General features: G+C 42.5%; 1 protein-coding gene across 5 annotated transcripts in view; it reads left to right on the top strand.

Moving 5' to 3' along the window:
- The window catches only part of ANO10 (anoctamin 10), a 222,680-nt gene that overhangs the window by 165,361 nt on the left and 35,429 nt on the right, over positions 1-21,890 (top strand). For 4 of the 5 annotated variants that reach the window (XM_064590635.1, XM_045904157.3, XM_045904154.3 and 1 more), the window contains one exon: positions 5,092-5,208. The exons of the other annotated variant lie outside the window; for it this stretch is intronic. In XM_064590635.1, coding sequence (XP_064446705.1) covers positions 5,092-5,208 — 117 coding nt within the window. The remainder of the gene's footprint in view (positions 1-5,091; positions 5,209-21,890) is intronic. 5 annotated transcript variants of the gene reach the window in all.

Here is a 21,890-nt window from a genome sequence, read left to right as displayed (position 1 = left end):
AGTTTTAATATCAAAGGTAACTTACCTATGAGGCTCGTCTTGGGCGGCAGCAAGAAGAGTGGATCCCTGCACCTGCCCGCCACATCTTAAAAGTTTTTATAAACTTTTATAAACAGAGGCCTTCACTGGGTTTAGTCAACTAACTATATTGTGCAGGTGTTCTCAACACCACCTCACCATCTCAAAGCGATGTCCTTGTAGCAGCTTCTGGGAGCAGGAAAGGCAAGCCCCTCCCCACATTCCAAGGACAGGGGAGAAAATGAGCAGCCTCCAGTCACGTAGGTCCAGCTCACGGGTCCACTAGTGGTCATGTCTTCTCAGTGACCTTCCTCGGCTGTGAGGAACCCATGCATTCTTTTTCGCTCAAGTGGGTTTTTTTTCCCTTATAAAAGTAACGCACAACATGCACCCCTATGTTTATAGCAGCATTATTTACAATAGCCAAGATATGGAAGCAGCCCAAGTGTCCATCGATTGATGAATGGATAAGAAGATGTGGTATATATACAATGGAACATTATTCAGCCATAAAAGAGAATGAAGTCTTGCCATTTGCAACAACATGGATGAAGCTAAAGAGTATTATGCTAAGCAAAATAAGTCAGAGAAAGACAAATAACATATGATCTCACTCATATGTGGAATTTAAGAAACAAAACAAATGAACAAAGGGGGAAAAAAGGGAAAGACAAACCAAGAAACAGACTCTTTAACTATAGAGAACAAACTGATAGTTACCAGAGGGGAGGTGGGTGGGGGGATGGGTGAAACAAGTGATGGGGATTAAGGAGGCACTTGTGTTGAGCACTGGGTGATGTATGGAAGTGATGAATCACTATATTGTACTCTTGAAACTAATACTACACTGGAATTAAAGTGAAAACTTAAAAAAAAATAAAATGTGGGAAAGGAAAAAAAAGTAATGCATGTTTGTTAGAGACTAAAGATAAAAAGATTGCCCGTATTGCCAACCATTGCCAAGATGTTGATATATTTTCTTCTAATCTAGTTAATAAAGTTGACATTTTTTGTTTTGCTCTTTAAGGCACTTTTTTTTTTCTGTCAAAGATGAGGATCTGTTTTGAGGAAAGGGTACACTTTAGTGATGATTTAAGATTAGGTCTGTAAAAGAAAAATGAGAACACTATGGGATTATCACCTGTCCTTCCTCATTTTAAGTATGGATTGCCAATTCTGAACAATAAATTTCTTTTAAAATTCTTCTCTTCTTTAAAATTAGTGCCCCCAATGCCTTTGTTTCCCCGGGTCAGCCCTCCCTCCTTAGTGTGATAATATCAGACCTCCTATATGGCTAAGCCCCTGCTTTGCACGGTGGCCTGGTCTGTGCCTTACACTTTTCCTTCCAGGGCCTTCACCTTTTACCATTCTCTCAGTTCCTTCTCCCAAAGCTTTAGCATTCAAGACTTACACCTTTAAAACCGAAAACCTGGCTAGCGCAGCTCTTCCTCCAGCTACCTCCTCATCTCTTACTCTCCCTTCCTCCAGACTTTCTGAACCCTGTTGGTGGCCTTCCTTCCTCCAGCCTTGCTTCCCCGGCCCTTCTCGGCCCACCTTGGTCTTGCTTCCGTGACCTCCACTCCCACCAGAGTCACCAGAGGCCTCCTAGTGGTTAAAGCCAAAGGTTGCTCCCCAGCGTCCATGTATTTGACCTTCTAGTGCCCACCTTGACTGGCTTCTTTCTCTCCCCTTTGCTTCTGTAAACCCAGAACCTCCCCGATTTCTGCCTACCCCACATGCTGCTTCTGTAGCTACTTTTCAGACCTCTCCCTCTGCTCATTACACCTAGTACATTCCTCCAATTCCATCCTTTGCTGACTTCTTGTCTCGTCTCATCTTTTCTCCCTCACTGTGCATCCCTGCAGATCTCACCCATTCCCATGACATTATGTGCCACGTATGCACATACCCCAGCAACTCCCAGATGTTTGCCTCCAGCCCTGTCGTGAACATGAGACCCCTCTCCCCCACTGCCGGCTGAGCATCTCTACTCAGATATCCCACAGACCCCTAAAGTCCATAGACCACGCAGACCCTCTCCCTCCAGCCTGCTCCTCATCCCGCACGCATGTCATCATGGAGGAGCTGTGGAGGCCTGTCTGGTCCTCTGCTGGTGAACCCTCCATTCATTCCTGGAGGCTCCATCCCATTGCTCTCGCACACACCAGCTCACCTCGATGACCTGCCTGCACTTCTGCAGGCTCCACTCTTGTCCACTCTCCGTGCCATGAATGGAGACATCTGAGCCCGTCGTTCCCGTGTTGGCACCTTCAGTGCCTCTTCACACCTCACTCAGCTCCTGTGTCATCCAGTTCCTGGGTGCCTCCATGGCCCCTCTCTCCTCAACCCCACCATCCCTTTGTGTGTTTGTTCTCTCTGGGAACACTCCTCCCCTTTCCTAGCCAACTCCTCATCCCGTATGTCTCTGCTCAGGAAGCCCTCTCCAAACTGCTAAAAACTGGGGTAACTGCCAATCTGTAGGCTCCTTGTCCCATGTATACTGGGCAGGACCACTCACGCATGGCATTTGGGGATAGCCCATAATTACTCATCTCCTCCTCTAGACCATGTGCCGGGGATATCATCTCTTTCACTGTAGAATCCTCCAACACATGACCCATGTCTAGCACACTAGTCACTAATAAACGTGAAGGGATGGACACAGCACTACTTCCCTCTGGCTTTTTCCTCCAGCTAAGGAGTATTCAGCTGTGTGCTTAGCGTGGAACTCCTCAAGGAGCATAACCCTGGAGGTGTTCAGTGGGAAGTTAAAAGCTGAGAATAAGCAGGTCTGTTAGAAACCTATATAGTTCAAAAGAAATTGATCTCTCTACATGTGGGCCTTTAAAAGCATTTAGTATAAAATAATTTTAGGAAAGCAAACTATAGAGCTACTCATAAAAACTCACTGCTATGTGTTTTAACCATGTTAAAATGACTTACTGTGTTAACATATTGTCTAATAAATGCCAACATTTTTAATTCATGAGGGTTATGGACATTTTGTATGGCATCTATGAGCACTGAGGTCTGTGGCAGAGTTGCTCGGTTGCCCGGTAACCAGTCCTGGTTCCCAAAGGAGATTTGACACGTCTTACAGGCACCTTGTTTCCAAGGGAAGACCTTGGCAGGGTCTTTTTTCTCACTGGTTCCCTCCAAGACTCCAAAGAAGAGAAAATGGGTACAGATTTGTTAGGAGAGATGGAAAGAGGCCAGTGACTGGCTCATGGTGGGGTTCTGGCAGTTTGAGGACACCCCACTTCTGGAAAACTTGGAAGATTTCTTTTCAGCTGCTTATTTGTTTATTTCTTGTCTAGTATTTCTACTGAAGAGGTTAAGTCTTATATAAAATTATGTGTCAGTACTCCAATGGAATGAAATGATGACACAGTATACCTTTTTTGAATTATTTATTTGTTCTTTGTAGATTTTATCCAGGTTCCTGTTAATTTAATTCAATTACTTCAGACTTACAACAGATGATGTCACCTGATCCGTGCTGTGTTATCTACTAGTTTTCACACTGTAGATACTTAATCAGTACCTTGCAGGTGTCCTCTTTGGTCCCAGCAGTCACACTTCGGGGAAGACTGCCTGGCCCTGGCCCACTCCACATCTCTGGTTAATACCAGGGAGGCTTGAAAAAAAAAAAAAAAAAATACCAGGGAGGCTTGGCCTGCCCTGGGGCTCTGCCCATTTCCAGGTCTCTGGATTAAATTACTGCTTGTTCTGGCATGATGCTGATTTCCTTCATTATTTCATGCCTCTCCTAGGAGATAGGCACATGGTATTCATCCTTCATCCTCCTTTTGAAAATATCACAGTAAGGGGCTTGTTTAATTTTTTTAAGCTGTCCTCTTTTTCTGTCAGTAATTCAGTGCAACATTTCTTAGAGGCTGTTCCATTTCCTTTGCTGATTTTCAAAATGCCTTTTAATCATTTCTTACCTTTAAAAATCATTTCACAGCTTTTAATGTTTAGTAATTCATGCTGTTATCAAAGAGGCAACTATATTCTTTTCATTGTTCAGACTTCCGTGGGTGTTAATCCTGGATCACAAGATGATGCTAGAATTGCAGAAGCATCAGTAGGTTGAGGCCATGCATCTGAAGAACAGGCTTACCAATGGAAACAATCCTGTTGGCTTATTCTGTTCTGCAGAGAAAAAAGCATAATTATAAACCTCATATCATTATGGTATAGATAAACTTTGTATAAGTTTGGTGTAGAAGGGTTCTAAGCTTCCCTTGTTATAATGGATACACTCTACATTTCTGTGTCCCTGCCCTACAGTATATGGAATTAGCAGTATAAGGTAGTACATTACAACCAATCAATTCATCAATATTTATTGATTATCATTTCATGAAAGAAACTGTACCAGATACTTGTAGGGGTGCAGAGGATTCAAGGCACCTGGTGTTTAAGGCGCTGTATGTTTCACATAACTCAGCCTGAAGCATAGCACAGGGAAGATGTTACTGGGCAAAGAATAGAGTGAGTCTAGGGCACCTGGGTGGCTCAGTTGGTTAAGCGTCTGCCTTCAGCTTGGGGCATGATCCCAGGGTCCTGGAATCGAGCCCTATGTCCAATCTCCCTGCTCGGCAGAGAGTCAGCTTCTCCCTCTTGCTCTGTCCCTTCCCCCAACTTGTGCACTCTCTCTCTGTGTGTATAAAAAAAAAGAAAAAGAAAAAAGAGTGAGTCTGCCAGGGTTGTGTGCTAATATATACACTGGGAAAATAGACACAGGAAAAAAAAACATTTTGTGAAAGATTTTTCAGAATAAATTTCATTTTTCTATAAAACACTGAAAATAATGTATGGTATCAATTTAAGGAAATAAACTAATTTTAGAAGAATAAAGCAAATAAGACAATAGTTAATTGAGTGGGCCACAGTGGGGTGGGTTAAATAGAACTCTTGGGCCTGGTTGTTCTCTGATACATGACAGGCTAGTCATTAGAAATTACCCAAGACTAACAAAAAGAATCACAGATTGCTTAGGTTCCGTTTTGTCTCATTGCACATGTGGCCTAATGTGGCACATCAACATGTACTCTTTCTTGTTTTTAGCATGCACTCCTGGCTTTAAAGTTTATACTTGCATTTGCCATACCTGATAAACCACAGCATATCCAGATGAAACTGGCCAGATTGGAGTTTGAGTCTTTGGAGGCACTCAAGCAGCAGGTAAGAGCAACTGTCCTGAAAATCGGTGTTATGTCTTTAGCAATTTCCAGGGGCCGTAATTTAGAGAACTCACTCTGAGTATTTTCTTCAGCCTTGAAGTTTCTAGCGTAAATAAATATAGAAGAGTCATTTTAGGATGGCATAACAAAACCAAAATCCTAATAATATGAGCAATGAATAGACTGAAAAAACTAAACTAAGCAAAACAAAAATATTTGAGCAATGTTAAAGAGTAGAGTTAACAGTCAGCAGAAGAACAAGACCTGGATTTCCAAGAATCATCCTGGAGCAGCCCCAACGGTTTCTAAGCCTGCCTTCTACAGAAACATTAAGCAAGGAGAAGTGAGCAAATAGAATCTTACATAATATCTTGCAGAGAATGAGGGAGAATGAGAAAGTGTGGGCAAAAGCAGCAAAAATGTCATGAAAGTAGAAACTTCTTTCCAGGGATTTCCACACTATACTAGAGGCAATGCTGGAGGTCTTCATTTTGACTATCTACTTGTAGCAGAGTGTGAGCAGGAAGACAAAGACTCCTCCATGCCCAGAGCTAGTTCTGTCTCGTGAGAGATAGATAAGAATTAAACCAATGAGAAAATTAGTAAGGCAGTTATCATCTGAGGGGACAAGCTGTGGGTCCAGGACCGGGTTCTGACCCTCACAGTCCATTAGGCTTCAAAACCACCTTGTACAGGAATATTTCCTTTGATGTTTGGGGAGCTGGGAGGAAAATAATTGCAAGGAGGACCCCCCCACCCCCCGACAAGCTGACCCTCTGATAGAAGCAAGGGCTCCAGGATAGTGCACGAGATGGGAGGCCCCACACTGGAGCAGAATGTGCCCCTGATTAGGCAGGGTGTCCCCAGGATAAGACTTGTGATAAGAGTACAGAGAAGAAGGAGAAGTGTGGGTCCACCAGCAGGGCGCAGCGGGGGAGAAAGCTAGATGACTGCATTTCGGTTTCCGAGGTGCGGGGCAAGTTCACCTAGCCAGTGTGTTTGTATCTTAAATCAAAGCACAAGTATCATGCTCCACAGTAGCCACCAGAAGCACTCACAGCAGTATCAGGAAACCCATTACCACCACTGGTACTTTCCGTGCTGCCGGGGCTGCTGACCAATGCACTTCTACAGGAGGAAGAAGTGAGAAGGTCAGGTAACCTGCAGGAGGCAAATGTGTCACTCATTGAAGATTAGAAGGTTATTAAATCTAAAAATCACAAGATATGTTATTGGACACAATAGGAAAACCTGGTAAGGAGGTAGGTTACAAGGCTTATCTAAAATTATTTATTCCTTTCATAAGACATAATAGCCATTTGAAAATATTATTGAAGAAAAGTTCCCATTTACCAAAGAAGCCAAAATAGAAAACCTTTAGTAATTTATAAAAACAATATGGATAATCTATATGAAGAGTATTTTTAAAACTCTGCTGGGACTGAAAGATCCAGTCTTGTGAAAATGTGATGCCAATTCAAATATATAGAAATAAGCATTTGAGAATAGCAAGGAGATTTCTGAAAAAGAAGAGAAATGAGAACTTTAGCTCTGCCAGATATTAAAATGTATTCTGAATAATACAGTAGTTAGAGTAATTAAATCCATTTTGAGGGGCGCCTGCGTGGCTCAGTTGTTAAGTGTCTGCCTTCGGCTCAGGTCATGATCCCAGGGTCCTGGGAACGAGGCCCACATCGGGCTCCCTGCTCGGCGGGAAGCTTGCTTCTCCCTCTCCCACTCCCCCTGCTTGTGTTCCCTCTCTCACTGTCTCTCTTTCTGTCAAATAAATAAATAAAATCTTTAAAGAAAAAAAAAATAAATAAATCCATTTTGAATTAGGGAAGAAATAGATCAGTGGAATAGAGCAGAGAGCCTGTAAATGGACCCAAATAAAACCGGGACTTTAGTTTATGGTAAAATTAACATTCTGTGGTAGTGGAGAAAAAGAAGGATTGTCTGATGACAAACAATTGGTTGGGAAAATTATTACACTTTATTTTACCTCATACCTTACATACCTCTTGCCACCACCCTCCTGCAATATTCAGACAGGTAAGAGATATAAAAAGTATGGCGGTTTAAAGCTTCTAGATGACAAAAACCTCAAAAGTTAAACTGGACAAACTGGGGAAATACTAACAACTTTTGAGAAATGGTTAATATCTTTAATTCAAGCAGCATTTTGATAAATCCATTAAAAGACAACCCAGTAATCAAAGCATAACATAGGAAGAGGTGCTCAACCTCACTCACAATTAAAGAAACTTAAGTTCAAGCAACAGTGAAACACATTTTACTCACTGTTGGCAAATGCTGGTTGATGACCTGTTCTCGCCCGGTGTGGGGAAATGGACACTTCTCTGTACTTGACAGAAGTGTAAATTGGCTCAGCCTTTCTAGAATGCAATTGAATCAAAATTTAGATGACCCTCCAACCAAATGACTCTTGCTAGGGTAACAGTTATAACTGCAAAGTGGACCAAAATACCATTGTCGAAGCATTTCTATTAGCAAGAACCCAGACACAACTAAACTAAGTAGTTTATTTTTATAAATAAAAATAAAATTTTTTATGACCCCGGGATCATGACAGTTTAAAACAATTATAGTATGATAATGGTTCCACATGAGAACATTCGGTGAACCCGCTTTTTTAAAAAGGTCTCTTTGTGCTGGGGTGTGTGTAGTGTGCATGTGCGTGCACATGCACGCATGAGTGTGTATTTGCTGTTTTAGCAAGTGGAGTAAACAAGATACAGAACAAGTTTGAGTTAAATTTTGAAGAAGGGAAGGAAGGAATGAGAAATGGGCAAATGCAAACACATGCATTTTTCCTAGAAGGGCTTCTGGGAAACCCAGTACACTAGCTGCCTTTGAGGAAAAATTAAGATATCTCAGGGCACCTGGGTGGCTCAGTTGGTTAAGCGTCTGCCTTCGGCTCAGGTCATGATCCCAGGGTCCTGGGATCGAGCCCTGCTTTGGGCTCCCTGCTCAGTGGGGAGTCTGCTTCTCCTTCTCCCTCTTCCCCTACCCCTGCTATGCTCTCTCTCTCTCAAATAAATAAAATCTTTTAAAAAAAAATTAACATAACTCTTTAAATATACAGCTTGAATTTTCTGACCATGTACTACTTGTTTAAGGGCAACAGGAATTCTTTGGGAGGGGGGTGATTTGCCGTTTGTTATCTGTTTGCTTTCTGCATTTAAAACACTCATGTAAGTAAATGAGGAATAAAGTCCTCCCTCATGTTGGTGGTTTGAATAATTCCTTAAATTCCCTAATGCCATTTTCAGACATACCTAAGTGCATCCTTCACACACTCTTCCTCCTCCTTCCTTGTTCTTTTTACAAACATTCATATGCTTTGGTTTTGTTTTTTTTTTCCTTTAGAAAATAAATATAAGCATCAGGTGAAATTTTTGGAATAAAATTTATTTTCATATAATATGTATTTTACACACGAAGTTTGAGGGCATGCATCGAATGTGGTGGTAATCTAGAGGCGATGTGAGGCAAAGTGGGATTTGTCCTCAGGTGAGGTCAGGGTGAGACCAAGGCAGAGGGCAGACCAACCTGAATTTGGCGCCCCACTCGGTATTTCAGAGTACTTGTTTAGTCCCCATTTAACGGAGAGGCTGAAACCATAGAGGTGAGGCGCAGAGCACAGCCCCTCCCTATAGCCAAGTTCCTTAAACTTGTGAGGAGCCTTTGGGCACAGACAATTATAAGGGCCTCAATGTTCAGATCCCCAATTTATATGCATCCTCTTTCCTAAAATGTTGTTGTAGGAGGCCCGGGTGCCCTGTAGTCCCTCCTGGCTGTCCTGGGCCACACAGCCTGTCTGCCTACAGTTGTCCTCCCTTGCTTAGCAGAAGGTAGGCACCCTACCCTGTGCTTTGACCCCACGGTGAAAGCCTCACAGCTGAGAGAGAGCCTTACAACATGGAGGTGTCAGGGCTAAACTGTGTTCCATTAAGGCACCCTAATCTCCTGACTGCCAAAACCAAATCCATCTCTTTAAAAGATGCATTTCCAAAATGTATCTGGAACTTATGTCCAATAATTCTTTATCTATAAGTATATTATATTTATGTAATTTTTATCATTTATGCAGCAGTCATAACTATAACGACCAATTAGTCCAGAAGAAAATTTTAAACACTTATGGTGAGACTTAGCACCACGGGAAATTTTTTAAACTTTTAAATTTCCATTTATGAGCATATTAGTGAAGTAAAGTATGATAGTAATTGGTACTTTAAAGCAAAAAAATATATATTTTATTGGGATAAAATTCTTCGGGAGAAATGGTAAGGAAATAGGATTTCAAAGAGGAGAAAAAGGAAAAACATGAAATTGTTACTATTAATTAAGAGGATATTCACCTGCTTTTTAAATAGGTAATGGTGCATGTCACATCCCTATGGCATTTCACAGAATTTCTTGGACATCTTTAAAAGAGTGACCTAATTGTTTTTAGTATTTGTAGTATGCAAATATGCAATATTTACAGTAAGCTAGCAAATACATTTTTACAGTTACTGAATTTATGGTGTAGATTTTCTATGTCAATATAAAATTGTGTGGGAGGGCACATAGTACCCAAACTTTTAGGGGGTATGTAAGCAAAACATGTTTTAATTGTACAGCATTTCTTGGGAAGAGTTTTGGTAAATCGGGCTTCCGCATTGATTGCATTTCTAGTGATGTTCCATAGATTGGGGTAGGCAACCCCCTGGCCGTGTGTACACACCTGAACTCTGTGTCAAGGTGAGATCCTGCTCCATGCTAGTAAGGCTTTCCTCTCGCTCAGGATTCCACATTGCCATGTATTTGTCTAAAAAGCAAAGGGTCTGTAATGATGTTGGATATTAACATGTCTCGTATTACTAAATTCATTTACCTAGAAATCCTACTGCAGGGTTGTTATACTTGCTTTGGCGGGGGCTCATAGGTATGAGGGTTTGCTGTGGACATGGCTAAATGATCTCTCAGGTCATCTCAGCTCCTGACTTCCCCTGTCTTCAGATATGCCCTACCTAACAGCGAAGCAAAGCCCTAATTCAAAGGCAGAATTTGTTTATACGCATCGTCATTGAAAGATGAAGCACTAACCAAAATTCTGTCTCATGGGTTTTTTTAAATTTTTTATTTATTTACTTTTTATAAGTAAGCCCTATGCCCAACGGGGGCTTGAACTCACCACCCTGAGATCAAGAGTTGCATGCTCTACCGACTGAGCCAGCCAGGTGCCCCTCCCTGTCTCATATTTTAAAAGAAGAAAAAAATCCAGGGTCACCTGGGTGGCTCAGTTGGTTAAGCATCTGACTCTTGATCTCAGCTCAGGTCTTGATCTCAGGGTCTTGAGTTCAAGCCCCACTTTGGGCTCCACACTGGGCATGGAGCCTACTTAAATTAAAATAAATTAAAATAAATAAATAAAATTTTAAAAGAAAAAATCTAAAAGATTTAAGTCTCTCTGGGCTTTTTTCTTTTGAAGACATAGATATGATTCTCAGATTAATATCACCTTCTAAGAAAACATGATTTTGGTGCTGACCTTGCTATTAAGGGTCTGGAGGGACAGAAATACCCTGCAGGCTTTGACTCATTATATTTGTCAAACGCCTTCAAATAGGACATGCTAGCTTGTCATAGTAGCTTGCACTAAAGGTGATTTCAAATCTGTGCGCGTGTGGCTCAAATGCGTCTGATCCATCAAGTGGGCAGGAGGTGGTGATGAGTGCTGTGGTCAAGGTTTCCTAGGGTCTTGAACTGCAGACCACATAAAGGTAGCCCCCTCTCCACTACTTGTTAGTTAAAGCTATAATCTGAGAATGAAAGGTCCAGGGTAAAACCTGGGCGGAAGAGCCTGGGCCAGCTGCCCCTCTCCTGTCCCCCCTGCTGGCCCAGGGCTTTGTGGTGTGGTCAGCACTGCTGCTTGGGCCTCGCCAGTTCTTGCTGCTGTCAGTCAGCAAAGATTCTTACTACGCTGCCTGTTTAGTCTCACTGTCCACAGGGCCAAAGAAGCCCAGAAGGTCCTCGATGTGAAAGGTCACCCACTAAGTGCTTTTCAGAAACTCAGATTAACTGGTAGGTCGTCAGTTTACTTACTGAACTATTGACATTTCTAGGATATAGAATTTGTCTTATTTTTCTTTAATCTGACATTTAACTATCTGCTTTGTAAGTGGAGCCTCAATTCACTGGGCTGTTCCCATGTATCAAAGGCAAACAGAGCTTCTGCTGTGTCCCCTGGTCAGTTTGGTGGGCCCACGTCATAAATGGAGTTCTTAAAGACATATTTAGGAATAAATCTCATGAATGCCTAGCCTATCCCCTGACATTTTCACTGTTAAATGACCAGAAATTGATAGTAAATCAGTCAATAGAAATGATTACTTATTAATAAATAGTATATTATGTCTAATTTTCATTTGAATTGCTACTTTTCAATTCAGGTTCCCATTTTATGGACAAAACATGACTGAAAAATTTAAGTCATTGGACAGTTCTTAAATTGGGCTGTGCATCTCGAACATAGAACTTTTGAAAGATACATGTGCCTGGGCCCCACACTTGAAGAGTCGGATTCCCTAGATCTCAGGTGGGGCCCAGGCACCTACTTTTAAAAAGCCCTTCCTATTGCTCCAAACTCCCCACCCCTAATCCTCAGTCCCCAGCAAAGATAGATCCCAAGCACGGTCAGGTGAGTGCCAAGAACAAGCAAGGTCTGGGCCATAAATGAGGCAGGTAGTCTCTTTGCCACTCAGTATTTTGTTTTATAAATGAGAGGCTGGATTGCATGGTCTGTGGAAAGGCCCAGAAATCTGCATTTTCACCGAGCACTGGTTCTAATGCAGGAGCCCTGGAGCCCATCTGGAGAAGTGCTCTGTGGGTCCTAGTTACTGCTCTCAGCTGTGATGGGAGGAACAGAGGAAAGGAGAGGTACTGGGAACAGTTCCTTCTTCTGTGTCAGGAAGCTATGGCATTTCTAAATATATAGGCAAGGTAGATGTACTTGAAGGTGAGAGGCAAACTGGGGAACATAAAACTGTTTGCTTTGCAGGAGACATTTTCAAATAATCAGGCTTCAGTTGGTGAGACCTTTGCAAAGAATTCTAGACGGTAAATATCATCCTAGCAATGCCCTTTTATTTCTTTTCAAATTGATTTATTCAGTTCTGGATAATTTTGAGATTTAACTAAAAATAGAAAGGAGTCGCTCAGTGTCCTGGAGCACAAGGACACCATATCCTCTGTAGAGTCACCACTTTAACTGGCCTCTGGGCAGCCAGCTATCCCAGAGCCGAGCACCTACAGACGCCAGAGTGCGGGGTCCAAACGCAGGTTTCGAGAAAGATAACAGCCTCAGAAATCAGTCAGAAAGAGCAAGATAAGGACTTTAAGAGGACACCACAGTGCTAATTATAGCCCTCAAGGGCCTCAAACCAGGTGTGGGACCTTGCCGGGCTGGGCCATCTGGGCCAGCGGCCTTAAGTAATGTCTGTTTCCTAGGGTTAAGTGTATTTATTTATTATATTTTTTAAAGATTTTATTTATTAGAGAGAGAGAGATCACAAGCAGGGGGGAGGATAGAGGGAGAAGCAGACTCCCCACCGAGCAGGGAGCCCGATGTGGGGCTCGATCCCAGGACCCCGGGATCATGACCTGAGCCAAAGGCACACGCTTAACCACCTGAGCTACCCAGGCGCACTGGGTTAAGTGTATTTAAACCATTTCCAGCATTTACCAATAGCCTCTGAACTTCTCTTCCCTACATGTGTGCTCTCAAGTTGTGGTAGATAAATAAACATTTTTAAGGGAAAGTTAAAAGTATCAGTCTGGAACGAAGGTGCTAAAGCATTTGGCTATTGGATATATAATCACAAGCTGGTTTGCCAACATGTGGTTCAGAAGGATATGAGCCCAGAGAAAGAATCAGCTTCCAAGAAAACTAGTGGCACACAGTGCCGGAGCCTCGGTTCTTGGGGAGGGATGGTCCTGGTCTAGTGAGCCAAAGTGCTCTGAGACTTGGGGTGGCCCCTCTGAGCTGACCTCTCCCCATCTCCTATGTTGTCATCTCCCCAACACAGCGAGACCCTGGGAGGTGGTGCCTACCCCATATGGTCAGAGTGAGGCCTGAGTGAGACAGTATGAGTAAGACACAGTGGGGGGAGTTGGGACGGGCAAGGACTACCTTGTGCTTGGGTGCCCTGTATCACTGGGTGAGCCAGGCAGTAATTCTGGGGAAAATGGTGCCGTGAAACCAGATTAGGTGACAAGTCACCATTCCACCTTTGCAGCAGCGCCACCTGTTTTCGTGGCCTACACGCAACTGGGCAGCAATAATAGCAGAGGGGAGTAAGGCTGGCATGCAGTGGGTGGTCATGTGAGCCAGGCACTGCTCTAAGCCTGTGTGTGTGCAGTGACTCCGAATGGTTCTTGGCCTAGGGTCTGTAAGCCATTTGCCTGTGATTTCTCTCCAATCCACGCATGATATTTCTCCACAGGTGATTAAAGCTTTAACAAATACTGGCACTGTGTGGCCCTTCAGCCCCCTCTCCTGTTCTTCTTCCTCTTCCTTTCAGGTCTGGCAGGATGCACTGCTCATGGATTCCCAAGTACCCCTGCTACTTTGTAACTGACCACCCCAGCACCTCCCTTCTGCCCTAAGCTTCACACACCTCACCTTCAGGGGGCAGCGCTCCCTCCACTGTGAGGCATAGGGGCCTGGTGCCCACTTCTGTGCATTCCCCGACTACACTTGGCCAGGTGTTCTTTACTCCTGCATTCCCTCATCCGGCACAGGGCCTGATGCCCAGTAGACTCTGAATAAATCTCCACCTCATCAAACTAAGTTTGTTGACTCAAACATAGTTCAGAAGCTAATATATTAAGTAAATGACAAGTGATGTCCTTGGACAAGAAAAGAGGAATCTTAAAATAGGTTCTCTGGCAAAAATGGAAACAGTTAGGTCATATGCCTTTCTGGGATCACTAGGGAAGAGAATGCACCCTGAGGAATTGCAGGTCTGAGCACTTTATAAGGTCCCCATATCTAGCCTTGGTAAAGCTCAAATTCTGTTTTTTTTTTTTTTGTTTTTTTTTTTTTTCAAAAAGACTGACTGTGGTTGATATCAGTAACAGTCATGGCTCCCAGAAGATGGTAAAATAAGCCGAAATCAAGCCAGATAGAATTTTAAAGTAGTTTCTACTTTGCAAAATTCAGACTCTGGAACAATCCTCTCCTTACCACTGAGTGTAGACATTTTTTTTCCCCTGCATTTTCTGTTCTCACTAGAGAAAAAATGCTATAGAGTACACAGAGTCATACAGACATTAAAATAAGATGCTTCACTAAACCTCTGATCATTTTTGTCTTCCCTAGTAAACAATCCATAGAAATTGTTACTTATCTCATTCCCCTGGTTTTCTAAGCAAAATTTTAAATTTGTAAATCTTAATTATTTTCCCAGATGTAAGAAACATAGCCAAATCAGATCCAGATTTATTTTTACTTGTGGAAATTACTGAACAGGCCATGAAACAGAATAAAATTTAGCATTTTCCTAGCCAGCATGTGAGTAAACCAGAAGCAGTGTGGGCAGAAGGGGCCTGGAAGCCACAGTTCCATTCTATACAGAAAGGCCTCAAGTTCACCATGCTCTAGGAGTGACATCCCGTGCTTTGGACCGGGGTCACATTTGTCGTCAAAATGTGTCTGTATTTGTAAAGAAAAAAGTTCACCTTATAACAAATTATCTTAGAGATTTCAGAATGCCTAAAACTATATATATAGATGTATAAATATGGGGTTTTTTTATTTCTGGCATAATTAACATACAGTGTTATATTAGCTCCAGGTGTGCAATATAGTGATTTAGCAATTCTGTACGTTACTCAGTGCTCCATCACGAGAAGTGTGCTCATCATCACTTTTACCTCTTTCACCCATCAAAGCTATATATTTTAAGGGGAAAAATATATATTCTGGTAAGATACTAAAAGTTCTAAGAGTTCCAATCTCAAACTCTGTACTAGAGTAATAGTTATATTTCCTTGCGGGCCAGCATGTGTGGGAGCAGGCTGTTCTTTTCCAGGAAAATGCCTGGGCTGTTATGAATGCAGCTATTTACTTTTTTTTTAAACGTATATTCTAGGATATTAAAGATATTGTTGGCTCACCAAGGTCAAAGATATTTGTCTGTGACCACCCAGACTAGAAGCTTCTTAGGGACAGGATTACTCCAGACACAGAATTTATATTTGTTGAATGAGTAAGTCAGTAATTAAATGAACATCACTAGGGTCAAAGCCCCATCTCTTTGTGCCTTTCTCTATTACTAAATTCTAGTCTTTTGACTTTGAAATTATCTCTTGCATGTTATATTTGGGATTTAGGAAACCATTGAGTACTTGCTATGTCAGGAAACCACAGACTTTTTTTAACTTTTGTTTTTAATTACTAGTAAATTGCTAAAGTGAAAAATATTTAATATAATAAATGGTATTGTTTTCCATTGATTTCTACTGCTATAGAACCTCAGGAATATGATCGAATATTATATCATGCAATGAGTGTAAACCTAAGAGATTGGGCTAAAAATACAGTGAGTGGTAGACTAGAATATTTAGACTTAAAAGTAAATCCTTAAGAACAACACAGATTTGCCTCTATCTTCTAAGAATACAGAAAACAAGAAATGTTTGGATTTAGGAACTTTCTGAAATACTACCTAATTAAGGGAAAATAATCAATCCATAATAATAACGGCTCTCAGAACATAAATAGTAAATTATGCTGAATTCATATATGAGTCAAAATTAAAATACAGGTATTAAAATTCAACAAATATTGAGTACATTCTGTGACCAAAGCATAAAAATATAAATTATCAGAAATTCCCTACATCATGTAATTGTCAAATGTTAAAAGAAAAATTATTGATCCTGTCCCAAACCCTGATTTTATAGATTAAGGAAAGGGTCACTAACTGTGAGTCTTACCTTCCAAGGTCCCCAATGATCCCTGCCTCCAAGTATTTTCACCCTTTTGAAGCCCCATCCCAACAGACCACAGAATGTTGGTATGTCTCTTCAGAGGCTAGGTCAATCAGACCTTCTTGATGACAAAAGCCATATATATATATCTTAATTATTTTCCCAGATGTAAGAAGCATAGCCAAATCAGATCCAGATTTATCTCTGGATCAGTCATCTCCCTCTTGGATCATTTGCTCTTGGGAAACTAGCTGCCATGTTGCGAGGACATTCAACATTGGAGGGGGTCAAGAAGGTCTGACTGCTGTTTGACCCGAGAGCTGGACCTAGGCAGTCAGAGGCTCCTCCCCTGTCCTTGGAATGTACGTTTTGACCACCATTCCCACACTAAGAGCCATTGCAGGGACAGAGCCTTGAGAGAGTAGGTGTTGAGACCCTCTGGATTGCATACATGACCAAGCCCCCTTAAGGTCTCTGTATGAACTATAAGATTCTGGTGGGCAGGTATGGAGATCTACTCGTCTTGTGACCACCCAAGACAAGCCTCCCATGTCATTTTCCTTGCTTGTTAAATCTGCCACCTACCATTCTGGAGTGGCCGGCCTCTTTCTTCAGTCTCTCCCTGCCCTTTATGTATGGGGGCCAGTTTCAGATTTCACCCAGAGAACCCCCAAGGTTGTGAACCAACACTAAAGCAGCCAATGGAGAGGCCCACATGACTAGAAACATGACGTACTGCCAACAGCCAAGTGAGTGAACCATCTTGGAAACAGATTCTCTGGTCTGAGGGTTGGCAGACATTCTCTGCAAAGAATCAGGTCGTAAATAGTTATGGTGTGTAGGCCATACAGTCTCTATCAAAACTACTCAGTTCTGCTGCTGTTGTGCAAAGGCTGCTACAGGCAATATGTGAATGAAAGGAAGAGGCTGTGTTCCAAGAGAACTGTATTTATAAATACAGGCAGTGGGCCACATTTGGCCTGTGGACCGTAGTTTGTCATCCCCAGCTCTTAGCCTCAGTCAGGCGTTCAGTTGCCTGCAGCCCCTGCCTACCTCCTGTCTGCACGTTCATGGGAGGCCCTGAGCCAGAGCCACCCAGCTGCTTTCAAATTCCTGGCTGACAGAAAGCATGGAAATAAATGCATGTTGTTTTAAGCCACAGGATTCTGGATTAATCTGTTACAGTAATAGATAACTAATGTACCAATAATCCAGGAAAGGAGGCTGGGTGACTATGAGGTGATAATTGTTGAGACTAAGCGATAGGTAGATACATGGGGATTCATTACATTATTCTCTCTACTTTTATGTAGTAAGTTAAAAAAAAAAACAAGTGATTTGTGTAAAATCACAAAGCCCATGCTGCATACCCAGGTCTCTGGCTCTGAAATCCTGCATTCTCTTGGCTTCCCTTTCTGCATAAATAGCAACCAGTAAAGATTTAGCGATTTGCCCAAGTTTTCCCCTCAGTTCGTTACTACCTTAGTACCTCCAACTTACCATGCAGGATAGTTCTTTGGACTTTGATACCATTGCTCTCGTTGTGCCGTCCTGGAGGCCTTTCTGCTTCTTTATACCTCTATACTATGGACTGTAGAATTAGTCCTTCCTGGGGGGTGGAGCCTTGCTCAGAGATCTAGGGTCCTACCTCAGTGTGGCCTGGAATAGAACAGTGCTTGCTGTTTACAGTCATTGAACGTTGCTGTCACCATAGCACTCACAAATCCATTAATCGTAATTAATTCTTACACAGCCGATGAGGGTCAGCCTGGCAGATTTCACTCCAGGATTGTATAGATGAGAAGACAGAGACTCCAGAAGTTTAAATGGTCAGACAAATAAAGGCAGCCGGGTCCAGAGCCTGGCTCCTTGCCCAGTGTTCTTCCTTCCTATCCTACCTCTCTCATGCTTAAGAAGAAGCAGATAGAGGGGCACCCGGGTGGCTCAGTCGGTTAAGTGTCTGACTCTTGATTTCGGCTCAGGTCATGATCTCAGGATTGTGGGATCGAGCCCCAAGTTGGGCTATGCACTCAGCGGGGAGTCTGCTTAAGATTCTCCTCTCTCCCTCTGCCCCTCCCCAGTGCGTTCTCTCTCTCTCTCTCTCAAACAATAAATAAATAAATCTTTTGGAAAAAAAAAGAAGAAACAGGTCGAATTTGACATTAAATAAAATACAATTCACTATATAAGATTACATACCACAGTGGTTGGTACATAGTAGTTTCTAAAACAGTGTGTTTAATTTCCCTTTAAAATCCCTTTGACAGGCGCCTGGGTGGCTCAGTCGTTAAGTGTCTGCCTTCAGCTCAGGTCATGATCCCGGGGTCCTGGCATCGGGCCCCACATAGAGCTCCCTGCTCAGTGGGGAGCCTACTTCTCCCTCTGACTTTCCCTCTCCCTCTGCTTGTGTTCCTCTCTCACTGTGTCAAATAAATAAATAAAATCTTAAAAATAAATAAATAAATAAAACCCCTTTGAAATTGGAAATCACCCTGAAAGGTTTTAATTAGCAATGTAAATAACTTAATGTATTGATTGGTAGGTACGTGAAATGGATATTTGAAATAACTTGTCTTATGATCCCTTGCATTGACTACATGTACTCACCTCCCCAGAGTGGTTGAATAGGTCTGGATTAATCTGCTAGTCTGGATTAGTGTTGGATTTTGAACATCTCATGCGTTTAACTAGACGTCCTTGGTGATGCCATTGACCAGTGAGGTGAAATGGTGAGAACAGGTGAAGAAAGTGGTAGGGGAACAAAGAACAAAATACCAGACCTGATAAAATGTCCTTGGGTTATGAAATTCAGTTCAAAAGTACATCACCTTCGTTTTCCTTTTTCCTTCCAAAAATCTGTTTAATGTTGTATTTTGAGGGTTTTTTTTTTTTTTTAATTTTGTGTTGCCGGTTGTCCTTTCAGATCAAGTGTGCAAGGCAGTTACTGTCCACCCGGTAACTACGTTATCAGGGCTGTAACTTTAAATTCTTGATCTTCCCTACAAGCCAATTTGGAAAAAAAATCTCTTATTTGTTATTTGGAAAGTAAATGGATCTCAAGATTCTCTCCAGTTCTTCATTCAAGTTGCTTAAAGCAGTGTTTGTATGGGTAGATTTGCAGGCTCTTTTGTTTGAATTGTCTTAAAAAAAAATGAGAGGCGTATTTTTAATTTTCAAGTCTGGTTTTAGTCACAGGCACGAGAGAAAATGAACTGCCAAATGTCTGGGAAACACAGCACCAACGCCTCTCCTTTCACATGTGATAAATATTGTTTTGATTAGAAGCAGAATAAAGCCATGTTGCTTTTTTTGACTTCTTGGACTAATGAATTCACTTTTTTTAAAAAAATGTAAGTTGTAGAAAAACATTTCCAAAAACATCAGTCTGGGTTATTCAGACTTTATTCAGGATAGCTGTGCACAAATCATTTCTGTGAAAATGATGTGTGATTAAACAGTTACCATCAGAGAAACTCACTAAGGAATTGTCATTTTTATGTCTGTACCAAAACATTGGCCTTAAATGAAGCATTTTGGTTCTCTAGAGGATATAAAATATGCCAGGAGCAGGATGGGTGGTTTGCATGCTCCAGGTGTTAAAGAATGGCTTTTGGAGTCAGGTATATCCCAGCTTCTCTACTAAGTAACTCTGGGGCTCAAATTTACTCAAAGTAACTAAACATCTCTGGGCCTCAGTTTCTTCTCTATGAAATGGGCATAATGACAGGAATAACCACACAGGGTGAGTAGGTAGTCAGGTCCAGGCCAGCAACGGATTCTGAGTCTATGGCTTTTCTACCATTTTCCACCACAGAGCAGATGGGTATGAATAACAGAATTCTCTTTTGGGTGCAATGGAGAACTTGACCATTGGGAGATAAAATACTCCTTTTTAATACTCCATCCTTAGAAATGGATGGTTTTAATTCTCCATCCTTGGTGATCTTGCAGAAGAGAAGGAACTCCTACTTTGGAGATTTACCTACTTTCTTGACTGTCTCAGATCCCCTCCCACCTGTGATTCCTTAAAAATAGTTACTATCCAGTTGTATTTTAACCCCAAACAGGTCACCTTGAAATGCTAATCAACCAAAACTAATTTGGATTTCCAGTGAATTTCTGGGCATGAAAACTGGTGTCAAGTCCCTGGGCAGTGGCATTCCTTCAAAACTTATGAGGGGCTCTGTTGGATAGCTCTTCTTGGGCTCACACTTGCTCTTTCCATGGCAGAATTCACGAGGAGTGGATTTGAAACAAATTAGAGCTTAGAGTTTCTATCTAGGAAGAGTTGAACGGAGCTCTGGGGTTGTAGTCTGTAGAGTCTGTGTGCGTATGTCATTCATACTTCTCTTTTCTTCTGCCTCCTCCTCCCCACTCCCCATCAACATCTCTTCTTCTTTTTTTCTGTTTTTTAAGAAAGGAAAAGGCCTACATGACCAGAGTGTCCATTCTTCGAATTTTATGTTATCCAAACTCCCTCCTTTTAACCTTCCTTCTTTGTGCTTGGGTTACTATTTACAGTCTCTCTCTCTCTCTTTTTTTTTTTTTCCTCTGCTTCATTTCCTTTTAGCAAATTATCCTGCTTTCTCTTCTGTTTATCTTTGCAGATGTTCATGCACCCGTCTTGTATTCTGCTGGTTCTGTCCTCCAGTCTTCAGAGCACTAGGTCTCAAACCCTCCCCTGGGATAGCCACAGACCTTGTGGTCTATGCTCTGGGCCAGCATTCCCACTTTGGAAGCTGTGTGTCAGGGATGACTGCTCTCATGAAGGCTGCCCTCTCTTAATGGGGGGCCTGCGTGGGGGGGGGGGCTTGGAGCCCTCCCATCTCAGCTCCCTGTGGGGCCTGGGAGACATGCAGGCTGCTTTCCTGGTAACAGCAGGTGAGGTGAGAATGGGCCTCATTCAGATCCTGCTGTCAGAGATGCAACCCAGCACCAGCTTAACTTGCTGTCCCCTGAAGAAAACGGTCCGCCTCTGTTGATGGTCATAATTAACTCACCATACCAGATGGCAAACAAGGGGCCATCTCCACCAGAACCAAGAAGTGCATGCATTCTAGGGAAGAGAACACTTCCTGTCCATCCTCAACAGAAACCTCTCCACAGACTGAGGCTGAGACAAGTACAAAGTAGGGTGGGAGAAACAGGAAACGAAAGGCTAAGCAGTTGAGAGCTCTAACAGAAGGTGCCTCCTGCCAGGTCCTGAGTGCAAGCTTTGTTTATGGCTCTGCCATAGGGAAGCTTTTGCTTCAGATCAGAGTGCACATAATTTTTATTGTGCCAGCAGGGCAGGGAATACAGATAATTGTTTGCCATTTGTATGGTCTCTTTCATTGGATCAGAAAGAGTGCTCTAACTGTGACGGAGACATCCTGAGGTCTAGACAGCACTAGCTTTCAGATGAGCTGCTGACTCAGCAGTGCTGGAGAGCCCTCTGGAATGGGGACAGTAGCTGCAGGCAGTAGGCAGGGGGCCTCCCAAACAGCCAGCCCACCACCGGCTATTAGCTATGTCCTGGGCCATCACCAGTGTGATGCCTGGGACACTGGAGACCACCAGGCATCTCTTGTTTTTTAAGATTTATGTATTTATTTTAGAGAGCGCATACATGTGTGTGGGGGAGGGGCAGAGGGAGAGAAAGAGTGAGAGAAGCAGACACCCGGCTCAGCTCAGCATGGA

Source organism: Mirounga angustirostris, unplaced genomic scaffold (genome assembly GCF_029215605.1).
Source record: "Mirounga angustirostris isolate CCGP_5_RB_7025 unplaced genomic scaffold, mMirAng1.0.hap1 SCAF_1, whole genome shotgun sequence".
NCBI classification, from domain to species: domain Eukaryota; kingdom Metazoa; phylum Chordata; class Mammalia; order Carnivora; family Phocidae; genus Mirounga; species Mirounga angustirostris.
This window is presented reverse-complemented; position numbering and strand designations above follow the sequence as displayed.